Source organism: Oncorhynchus kisutch, unplaced genomic scaffold (assembly GCF_002021735.2).
Source record: "Oncorhynchus kisutch isolate 150728-3 unplaced genomic scaffold, Okis_V2 scaffold3960, whole genome shotgun sequence".
NCBI lineage: Eukaryota > Metazoa > Chordata > Actinopteri > Salmoniformes > Salmonidae > Oncorhynchus > Oncorhynchus kisutch.
In genome coordinates this window covers 255413-268428 of record NW_022265905.1, presented here as the reverse complement: position 1 = coordinate 268428, position 13016 = coordinate 255413, and the positions used below count along the sequence as shown (strand labels likewise).

General features: G+C 45.4%; 1 protein-coding gene across 1 annotated transcript in view; it reads right to left on the bottom strand.

The window, feature by feature from the left end:
* The window catches only part of LOC109876996 (condensin complex subunit 3-like), a 55091-nt gene that overhangs the window by 11689 nt on the left and 30386 nt on the right, over nucleotides 1-13016 (bottom strand). Inside the window, 4 exon segments of the mRNA XM_031821308.1 lie at nucleotides 3422-3603; nucleotides 4122-4349; nucleotides 7640-7740; nucleotides 7743-7758. Of these exon segments, the coding sequence (XP_031677168.1) occupies nucleotides 3422-3603; nucleotides 4122-4349; nucleotides 7640-7740; nucleotides 7743-7758 (527 nt within the window).

The following is a 13016-nucleotide window of genomic DNA, read 5'->3' as shown; positions in this document are numbered from 1 at the left end:
GTGGGCCCTGAACACACACACAGTCAGTAAACACACTGCTGGTGGGCCCTGAACACACACACTCAGTAAACACACTGCTGGTGGGCCCTGAACACACACACAGTCATTAAACACACTCCTGGTGGTCCCTGAACACACACACAGTCAGTAAACACACTGCTGGTGGGCCCTGAACACACACAGTCAGTAAACACACTGCTGGTGGGCCCTGAACACACACAGTCAGTAAACACGCTCCTGGTGGGCCCTGAACACACTCCTGGTGGGCCCTGAACACACACAGTCAGTAAACACACTCCTGGTGGGCCCTGAACACACACAGTCAGTGTAAACACTCCTGGTGGGCCCTGAACACACACAGTCAGTGTAAACACTCCTGGTGGGCCCTGAACACACACAGTCAGTAAACACACTCCTGGTGGGCCCTGAACACACACAGTCAGTAAACACACTCCTGGTGGGCCCTGAACACACACAGTCAGTAAACACACTGCTGGTGGGCCCTGAACACACACAGTCAGTAAACACACTGCTGGTGGGCCCTGAACACACACAGTCAGTAAACACACTCCTGGTGGGCCCTGAACACACACAGTCAGTAAACACACTCCTGGTGGGCCCTGAACACACACAGTCAGTAAACACACTCCTGGTGGGCCCTGAACACACACAGTCAGTAAACACACTCCTGGTGGGCCCTGAACACACACAGTCAGTAAACACACTCCTGGTGGGCCCTGAACACACACAGTCAGTAAACACACTCCTGGTGGGCCCTGAACACACACAGTCAGTAAACACACTCCTGGTGGGCCCTGAACACACACACAGTCAGTAAACACACTCCTGGTGGGCCCTGAACACACACACAGTCAGTAAACACACTGCTGGTGGGCCCTGAACACACACAGTCAGTAAACACACTCCTGGTGGGCCCTGAACACACACAGTCAGTAAACACACTCCTGGTGGGCCCTGAACACACACAGTCAGTAAACACACTCCTGGTGGGCCCTGAACACACACACAGTCAGTAAACACACTGCTGGTGGGCCCTGAACACACACAGTCAGTAAACACACTCCTGGTGGGCCCTGAACACACAGTCAGTAAACACACTCCTGGTGGGCCCTGAACACACACAGTCAGTAAACACACTGCTGGTGGGCCCTGAACACACTCCTGGTGGGCCCTGAACACACAGTCAGTAAACAGGTAAATATGGAATCATGTAGTAACCAAAACGGTGTCAAACTAATCAAATATATTTTATATTTGAGATTCTTCAACGTAGCCACTCTTTGCCTTGACAGCTTTGCACATTCTTGTCTGTCCTTTGGTCTGATGAGTCCAAATCTGCGATGTTTGTGAGACACAGAGTAGGTGAACGGATGACCTCAGCATGTGTGGTTCCCACCGCGAAGCATGGAGGAGATGTGATGATGCTTTGCCTGTGACACTGTCAATTATATATTTAGAATTCAAGGCAGACTTCTGGTTTGCGCTTAATGGGACTATCCTCTGTTTTTCAACAGGACAATGACCCAACACACCTCCAGGCTGTGTAAGGGCCATTTGACCAAGGAGAGTGATGGAGTGCTGCATCAGGTGACCTGGCCTCCACAATCACCCAATCTCAACCCAATTGAGATGTTTTGGGATGAGTTGAACCGCAGAGTGAAGGAAAAACAGCCAACAAGTGCTCAGCATATGTGGGAACTCCTTCAAGACTGTTGGAAAAGCATTCCAGGTGAAGCTGGTTGAGAGAATGCCAAGCGGGTGCAAAGCTCTCATCAAGGCAAAGGGTGGCTACTTTGAAGAATCTAAAATATATTTTGATTTGTTTAACACTTTTTTGGTTACTACATGACTCCACATGTGTTATTTCATAGTTTTGATGTCGTCACTATTATTCTACAATGTAGAAAATAGTTTAAAAAAAATAATTAAACCCTGGAATGAGTAGTTGTCCAAACGTTTGACTGGTGCTGTATATACAGATTATCTAGGGGTCAGAGTATCTAGGGGTCAGAGTATCTAGGGGTCAGTGTATATCCCCAGTGTATCTAGGGGTCAGAGTATCTAGGGGTCAGTGTATATCCCCAGTGTATCTAGGGGTCAGTGTATCTAGGGGTCAGAGTATCTAGGGGTCAGAGTATATCCCCAGAGTATCTAGGGGTCAGAGTATCTAGGGGTCAGAGTATCTAGGGGTCAGAGTATCTAGGGGTCAGAGTATCTAGGGGTCAGTGTATCTAGGGGTCAGTGTATCTAGGGGTCAGAGTATCTAGGGGTCAGTGTATATCCCCAGTGTATCTAGGGGTCAGAGTATCTAGGGGTCAGTGTATATCCCCAGTGTATCTAGGGGTCAGTGTATCTAGGGGTCAGAGTATCTAGGGGTCAGAGTATATCCCCAGAGTATCTAGGGGTCAGAGTATCTAGGGGTCAGAGTATCTAGGGGTCAGAGTATCTAGGGGTCAGTGTATCTAGGGGTCAGAGTATCTAGGGGTCAGAGTATCTAGGGGTCAGAGTATATCCCCAGTGTATCTAGGGGTCAGAGTATCTAGGGGTCAGTGTATATCCCCAGTGTATCTAGGGGTCAGTGTATCTAGGGGTCAGAGTATCTAGGGGTCAGAGTATATCCCCAGAGTATCTAGGGGTCAGAGTATCTAGGGGTCAGAGTATCTAGGGGTCAGAGTATCTAGGGGTCAGTGTATCTAGGGGTCAGAGTATCTAGGGGTCAGAGTATATCCCCAGTGTATCTAGGGGTCAGAGTATCTAGGGGTCAGTGTATATCCCCAGTGTATCTAGGGGTCAGTGTATCTAGGGGTCAGAGTATATAGGGGTCAGAGTATATCCCCAGAGTATCTAGGGGTCAGTGTATCTAGGGGTGAGAGTATCTAGGGGTCAGAGTATATCCCCAGAGTATCTAGGGGTCAGAGTATCTAGGGGTCAGATAATATCCCCAGAGTATCTAGGGGTCAAAATATATCCCCAGAGTATCTAGGGGTCAGAGTATATCCCCAGAGTATCTAGGGGTCAGAGTATATCCCCAGAGTATCTAGGGGTCAGAGTATATCCCCAGAGTATCTAGGGGTCAGAGTATATCCCCAGAGTATCTAGGGGTCAGAGTATCTAGGGGTCAGATAATATCCCCAGAGTATCTAGGGGTCAGAGTATATCCCCAGAGTATCTAGGGGTCAGAGTATATCCCCAGAGTATCTAGGGGTCAGAGTATATCCCCAGAGTATCTAGGGGTCAGAGTATATCCCCAGAGTATCTAGGGGTCAGAGTATATCCCCAGAGTATCTAGGGGTCAGATAATATCCCCAGAGTATCTAGGGGTCAGAGTATATCCCCAGAGTATCTAGGGGTCAGAGTATATCCCCAGAGTATCTAGGGGTCAGAGTAGGGTGTGTCGTACCTGCTCTCCCGGGCGTACAGCTGGAAGAACACTCCGAGGCAGTGGCGTAGTCTGGTGTCGTCCTCGGTGACGGGGTTGTACCATAGCAACACCAATCGGGAGAGGAGCTTGGCACTGGAGATCCGGCCGGAATACATCAGTTTGGCCAGACCCTCCGCTGTCTCGGTACGCAGCTCAGATACCTGCACACACACCGAATCATAAACACACACACACACCGAATCATAAACACACACACACACCGAATCATAAACACACACACACACACACACACCGAATCATAAACACACACACACACACCGAATCATAAACACACACACACACCCAATCACAAACACACACACACACCCAATCACAAACACACACACACACACCCACACCCAATCACAAACACACACACACCCAATCAAACACACACACACACCGAATCACAAATACACACATACACCGAATCACAAACACACACACACACCGAATCACAAACACACACACACACCGAATCACAAATACACACACACACCGAATCACAAATACACACACACTGAATCACAAACACACACACACCGAATCACAAACACACACACACTGAATCACAAATACACACACACCGAATCACAAACACACACCGAATCACAAATACACACACACCCAATCACAAACACACCGAATCACAAATACACACACACTTCCTGACACACACCTCGCTGTCCAGGAAGTCGGACAGCATCATCAGGATGGACTGAGCGGTGCTGCTCCCCTCCTCTGGCTCCTCCCCCTTCTCCTGGTCTTCCTGGTTGGCTGGCGAATGGGAGGTCTGGGGGGCGACGCTGGGGCGTTCAGACAGCAGTGTGAAGCCGTAGAGCAGCAGCAGGTCGATGACTGACCTCAGAGCGCTGATACGGATCTTAGCCTCATCTAGCTGGGCGATCTACAGAGAGACAGGGAGGGTCAATACCTCATCTAGCTGGGCGATCTACAGAGAGGGTCAATACCTCATCTAGCTGGGCTATCTACAGAGAGGGTCAATACCTCATCTAGCTGGGCTATCTACAGAGAGGGTCAATACCTCATCTAGCTGGGCTATCTACAGAGAGGGTCAATACCTCATCTAGCTGGGCTATCTACAGAGAGGGTCAATACCTCATCTAGCTGGGCTATCTACAGAGAGGGTCAATACCTCATCTAGCTGGGCTATCTACAGAGAGGGTCAATACCTCATCTAGCTGGGCTATCTACAGAGAGGGTCAATACCTCATCTAGCTGGGCTATCTACAGAGAGGGTCAATACCTCATCTAGCTGGGCTATCTACAGAGAGGGTCAATACCTCATCTAGCTGGGCTATCTACAGAGAGGGTCAATACCTCATCTAGCTGGGCTATCTACAGAGAGGGTCAATACCTCATCTAGCTGGGCTATCTACAGAGAGGGTCAATACCTCATCTAGCTGGGCTATCTACAGAGACAGAGAACGATATTGACCTCATCTAGCTGGGCTATCTACAGAGAAAGACCGATACTGACCTCATCTAGCTGGGCTATCTACAGAGACAGAGGGCGATACGGACCTCATCTAGCTGGGCTATCTACAGAGGGTGATACTGACCTCATCTAGCTGGGCTATCTACAGACACCGATACTGACCTCATCTAGCTGGGCTGTCTACAGAGAATGATACTGACCTCATCTAGCTAGGCTATCTACAGAGAGACAGAGAGGGTCAATACCTCATCTACAGAGACAGAACGATACTGACCTCATCTAGCTGGGATATCTACAGAGAACGATACTGACCTCATCTAGCTTGGCTATCTACAGAGACAGAGGGTGATACTGACCTCATCTAGCTGGGCTATCTACAGACACAGATACTGACCTGATCTAGCTGGGCTATCTACAGAGACCGAGAACAATACTGACCTCATCTAGCTTGGCTATCTACAGAGACAAAACGATACTGACCTCATCTAGCTGGGATATCTACAGAGAATGATACTGACCTCATCTAGCTTGGCTATCTACAGAGACAGAACGATACTGACCTCATCTAGCTGGGCTATCTACAGAGAACGATACTGACCTCATCTAGCTTGGCTATCTACAGAGAATGATACTGACCTCATCTAGCTAGGCTATCTACAGAGACAGAACAATACTGACCTCATCTAGCTGGGATATCTACAGAGAATGATACTGACCTCATCTAGCTAGGCTATCTACAGAGACAGAACGATACTGACCTCATCTAGCTTGGCTATCTACAGAGACAGAATGATACTGACCTCATCTAGCTGGGATATCTACAGAGAACGATACTGACCTCATCTAGCTTGGCTATCTACAGAGAGAGGGTGATACTGACCTCATCTAGCTGGGCTATCTACAGACACAGATACTGACCTGATCTAGCTGGGCTATCTACAGAGACCGAGAACAATACTGACCTGATCTAGCTGGGCTATCTACAGAGAATGATACTGACCTCATCTAGCTGGGCTATCTACAGAGAGACAGAGAGGGACTATACCTCATCTAGCTGGGCTCTCTACAGAGGGCGATACTGACCTCATCTAGCTGGGCTATCTACAGAGACAGAGGGCGATACGGACCTCATCTAGCTGGGCTATCTACAGAGGGTGATTACTAACCTCATCTAGCTGGGCTATCTACAGAGACAGAGGGTGATACTGACCTCATCTAGCTGGGCTATCTACAGACACCGATACTGACCTCATCTAGCTGGGCTGTCTACAGAGACCGAGACCGATACTGACCTCATCTAGCTGTGCAATCTACAGAGACCGAGACCGATACTGACCTCATCTAGCTGGGCTATCTACAGACACCGATACTGACCTCATCTAGCTGAGCTATCTACAGAGAGAGAGGGTGATACTGACCTCATCAAGCTGGGCTATCTACAGAGAACGATAATGACCTCATCTAGCTGGGCTATCTACAGAGGGCGATACTGACCTCATCTAGCTGGGCTATCTACAGAGGGCGATACTGACCTCATCTAGCTGGGCTATCTACAGAGGGCGATACTGACCTCGTCTAGCTGGGCTATCTACAGAGGGCGATACTGACCTCATCTAGCTGGGCTATCTACAGAGGGCGATACTGACCTCATCTAGCTGGGCTATCTACAGAGGGTGATACTGACCTCATCTAGCTGGGCTATCTAGAGAGGGTGATACTGACCTCATCTAGCTGGGCTATCTACAGAGGGTGATACTGACCTCATCTAGCTGGGCTATCTACAGAGGGTGATACTGACCTCATCTAGCTGGGCTATCTACAGAGGGTGATACTGACCTCATCTAGCTGGGCTATCTACAGAGGGTGATACTGACCTCATCTAGCTGGGCTATCTACAGAGGGTGATACTGACCTCATCTAGCTGGTCTATCTACAGAGGGTGATACTGACCTCATCTAGCTGGTCTATCTACAGAGGGTGATACTGACCTCATCTAGCTGGTCTATCTACAGAGGGTGATACTGACCTCATCTAGCTGGGCTATCTACAGAGGGTGATACTGACCTCATCTAGCTGGGCTATCTACAGAGGGTGATACTGACCTCATCTAGCTGGGCTATCTACAGAGGGTGATACTGACCTCATCTAGCTGGGCTATCTACAGAGGGTGATACTGACCTCATCTAGCTGGGCTATCTACAGAGGGTGATACTGACCTCATCTAGCTGGGCTATCTACAGAGGGTGATACTGACCTCATCTAGCTGGGCTATCTACAGAGGGTGATACTGACCTCATCTAGCTGGGCTATCTACAGAGGGTGATACTGACCTCATCTAGCTGGGCTATCTACAGAGGGTGATACTGACCTTATCTAGCTGGGCTATCTACAGAGACAGAGGGCGAACTCATCTAGCTGGGCTATCTACAGAAACAGAGGGTGACCTCATCTAGCTGGGCTATCTACAGAAACAGAGGGTGACCTCATCTAGCTGGGGCTATCTACAGAGACAGGGTGATACTGACCTCATCTAGATGGGCTATCTACAGTGACAGAGGGCGACCTCATCTAGCTGGGCTATCTACAGAGACAGAGGGTGATACTGACCTCATCTAGATGGGCTATCTACAGTGACAGAGGGCGACCTCATCTAGCTGGGCTATCTACAGAGACAGAGGGTGATACTGACCTCATCTAGCTGGGCTATCTACAGAGACAGAGGGTGATTATTGTGGTACCTGCAGCAGCAGCACCAGATGTGTGTTGACCAGGTCTTTGCTGTGCAGAGCACACGTCCCCAAACACACGACTGCCATGTTCCTCACCGCTGGCTGGGCGTGGATATACTGGGCAGGATCTGACAGGAGGGAGGGAGGGAGTTATTTGGGCAGGAATTTGTCGTTAGATTAGACAGTATAGTACCAGAGAGGATAGCTGACATGATGGATCCTATACATTAGATTAGACAGTATAGTACCAGAGAGGAGAGGATAGCTGACATGGTGGATCCTATACATTAGATTAGACAGTATAGTACCAGAGAGGAGAGGATAGCTGACATGATGGATCCTATACATTAGATTAGACAGTATAGTACCAGAGAGGAGAGGATAGCTGACATGATGGATCCTATACATTAGATTAGACAGTATAGTACCAGAGAGGATAGCTGACATGGTGGATCCTATACATTAGATTAGACAGTATAGTACCAGAGAGGAGAGGATAGCTGACATGATGGATCCTATACATTAGATTAGACAGTATAGTACCAGAGAGGATAGCTGACATGATGGATCCTATACATTAGATTAGACAGTATAGTACCAGAGAGGAGAGGATAGCTGACATGATGGATCCTATACATTAGATTAGACAGTATAGTACCAGAGAGGATAGCTGACATGATGGATCCTATACATTAGATTAGACAGTATAGTACCAGAGAGGAGAGGATAGCTGACATGATGGATCCTATACATTAGATTAGACAGTATAGTACCAGAGAGGAGAGGATAGCTGACATGATGGATCCTATACATTAGATTAGACAGTATAGTACCAGAGAGGAGAGGATAGCTGACATGATGGATCCTATACATTAGATTAGACAGTATAGTACCAGAGAGGAGAGGATAGCTGACATGATGGATCCTATACATTAGATTAGACAGTATAGTACCAGAGAGGAGAGGATAGCTGACATGATGGATCCTATACATTAGATTAGACAGTATAGTACCAGAGAGGATAGCTGACATGATGGATCCTATACATTAGATTAGACAGTATAGTACCAGAGAGGATAGCTGACATGATGGATCCTATACATTAGATTAGACAGTATAGTACCAGAGAGGAGAGGATAGCTGACATGATGGATCCTATACATTAGATTAGACAGTATAGTACCAGAGAGGATAGCTGACATGATGGATCCTATACATTAGATTAGACAGTATAGTACCAGAGAGGAGAGGATAGCTGACATGATGGATCCTATACATTAGATTAGACAGTATAGTACCAGAGAGGAGAGGATAGCTGACATGATGGATCCTATACATTAGATTAGACAGTATAGTACCAGAGAGGAGAGGATAGCTGACATGATGGATCCTATACATTAGATTAGACAGTATAGTACCAGAGAGGATAGCTGACATGGTGGATCCTATACATTAGATTAGACAGTATAGTACCAGAGAGGATAGCTGACATGATGGATCCTATACATTAGATTAGACAGTATAGTACCAGAGAGGAGAGGATAGCTGACATGATGGATCCTATACATTAGATTAGACAGTATAGTACCAGAGAGGAGAGGATAGCTGACATGATGGATCCTATACATTAGATTAGACAGTATAGTACCAGAGAGGATAGCTGACATGATGGATCCTATACATTAGATTAGACAGTATAGTACCAGAGAGGAGAGGATAGCTGACATGATGGATCCTATACATTAGATTAGACAGTATAGTACCAGAGAGGAGAGGATAGCTGACATGATGGATCCTATACATTAGATTAGACAGTATAGTACCAGAGAGGATAGCTGACATGATGGATCCTATACATTAGATTAGACAGTATAGTACCAGAGAGGAGAGGATAGCTGACATGATGGATCCTATACATTAGATTAGACAGTATAGTACCAGAGAGGATAGCTGACATGGTGGATCCTATACATTAGATTAGACAGTATAGTACCAGAGAGGAGAGGATAGCTGACATGATGGATCCTATACATTAGATTAGACAGTATAGTACCAGAGAGGATAGCTGACATGATGGATCCTATACATTAGATTAGACAGTATAGTACCAGAGAGGATAGCTGACATGATGGATCCTATACATTAGATTAGACAGTATAGTACCAGAGAGGATAGCTGACATGATGGATCCTATACATTAGATTAGACAGTATAGTACCAGAGAGGATAGCTGACATGATGGATCCTATACATTAGATTAGACAGTATAGTACCAGAGAGGAGAGGATAGCTGACATGATGGATCCTATACATTAGATTAGACAGTATAGTACCAGAGAGGATAGCTGACATGATGGATCCTATACATTAGATTAGACAGTATAGTACCAGAGAGGAGAGGATAGCTGACATGATGGATCCTATACATTAGATTAGACAGTATAGTACCAGAGAGGAGAGGATAGCTGACATGATGGATCCTATACATTAGATTAGACAGTATAGTACCAGAGAGGAGAGGATAGCTGACATGATGGATCCTATACATTAGATTAGACAGTATAGTACCAGAGAGGAGAGGATAGCTGACATGATGGATCCTATACATTAGATTAGACAGTATAGTACCAGAGAGGAGAGGATAGCTGACATGATGGATCCTATACATTAGTTTAGACAGTATAGTACCAGAGAGGATAGCTGACATGATGGATCCTATACATTAGTTTAGACAGTATAGTAACCAGAGAGGAGAGGATAGCTGACATGGTGGATCCTATACATTAGATTAGACAGTATAGTACCAGAGAGGAGAGGATAGCTGACATGGTGGATCCTATACATTAGATTAGACAGTATAGTACCAGAGAGGATAGCTGACATGATGGATCCTATACATTAGATTAGACAGTATAGTACCAGAGAGGAGAGGATAGCTGACATGATGGATCCTATACATTAGATTAGACAGTATAGTACCAGAGAGGATAGCTGACATGATGGATCCTATACATTAGATTAGACAGTATAGTACCAGAGAGGAGAGGATAGCTGACATGATGGATCCTATACATTAGATTAGACAGTATAGTACCAGAGAGGAGAGGATAGCTGACATGATGGATCCTATACATTAGATTAGACAGTATAGTACCAGAGAGGATAGCTGACATGATGGATCCTATACATTAGATTAGACAGTATAGTACCAGAGAGGAGAGGATAGCTGACATGATGGATCCTATACATTAGATTAGACAGTATAGTACCAGAGAGGAGAGGATAGCTGACATGATGGATCCTATACATTAGATTAGACAGTATAGTACCAGAGAGGAGAGGATAGCTGACATGATGGATCCTATACATTAGATTAGACAGTATAGTACCAGAGAGGATAGCTGACATGATGGATCCTATACATTAGATTAGACAGTATAGTACCAGAGAGGAGAGGATAGCTGACATGATGGATCCTATACATTAGATTAGACAGTATAGTACCAGAGAGGAGAGGATAGCTGACATGGTGGATCCTATACATTAGATTAGACAGTATAGTACCAGAGAGGAGAGGATAGCTGACATGATGGATCCTATACATTAGATTAGACAGTATAGTACCAGAGAGGATAGCTGACATGATGGATCCTATACATTAGATTAGACAGTATAGTACCAGAGAGGATAGCTGACATGATGGATCCTATACATTAGTTTAGACAGTATAGTACCAGAGAGGATAGCTGACATGATGGATCCTATACATTAGATTAGACAGTATAGTACCAGAGAGAGAGGATAGCTGACATGATGGATCCTATACATTAGATTAGACAGTATAGTACCAGAGAGGAGAGGATAGCTGACATGATGGATCCTATACATTAGATTAGACAGTATAGTACCAGAGAGGATAGCTGACATGATGGATCCTATACATTAGTTTAGACAGTATAGACCAGAGAGGAGAGGATAGCTGACATGGTGGATCCTATACATTAGATTAGACAGTATAGTACCAGAGAGGAGAGGATAGCTGACATGATGGATCCTATACATTAGATTAGACAGTATAGTACCAGAGAGGAGAGGATAGCTGACATGATGGATCCTATACATTAGATTAGACAGTATAGTACCAGAGAGGAGAGGATAGCTGACATGATGGATCCTATACATTAGATTAGACAGTATAGTACCAGAGAGGAGAGGATAGCTGACATGATGGATCCTATACATTAGATTAGACAGTATAGTACCAGAAGAGGAGAGGATAGCTGACATGATGGATCCTATACATTAGATTAGACAGTATAGTACCAGAGAGGAGAGGATAGCTGACATGATGGATCCTATACATTAGTTTAGACAGTATAGTACCAGAGAGGAGAGGATAGCTGACATGGTGGATCCTATACATTAGTTTAGACAGTATAGTACCAGAGAGGAGAGGATAGCTGACATGGTGGATCCTATACTTAGATTAGACAGTATAGTACCAGAGAGGATAGCTGACATGATGGATCCTATACATTAGATTAGACAGTATAGTACCAGAGAGGATAGCTGACATGATGGATCCTATACATTAGATTAGACAGTATAGTACCAGAGAGGAGAGGATAGCTGACATGATGGATCCTATACATTAGATTAGACAGTATAGTACCAGAGAGGATAGCTGACATGATGGATCCTATACATTAGATTAGACAGTATAGTACCAGAGAGGATAGCTGACATGATGGATCCTATACATTAGATTAGACAGTATAGTACCAGAGAGGAGAGGATAGCTGACATGATGGATCCTATACATTAGATTAGACAGTATAGTACCAGAGAGGAGAGGATAGCTGACATGGTGGATCCTATACATTAGATTAGACAGTATAGTACCAGAGAGGAGAGGATAGCTGACATGATGGATCCTATACCTTAGATTAGACAGTATAGTACCAGAGAGGAGAGGATAGCTGACATGATGGATCCTATACATTAGATTAGACAGTATAGTACCAGAGAGGAGAGGATAGCTGACATGATGGATCCTATACATTAGATTAGACAGTATAGTACCAGAGAGGATAGCTGACATGATGGATCCTATACATTAGATTAGACAGTATAGTACCAGAGAGGAGAGGATAGCTGACATGATGGATCCTATACATTAGATTAGACAGTATAGTACCAGAGAGGATAGCTGACATGATGGATTCCTATACATTAGTTTAGACAGTATAGTACCAGAGAGGAGAGGATAGCTGACATGATGGATCCTATACATTAGATTAGACAGTATAGTACCAGAGAGGAGAGGATAGCTGACATGATGGATCCTATACATTAGATTAGACAGTAATAGTACCAGAGAGGAGAG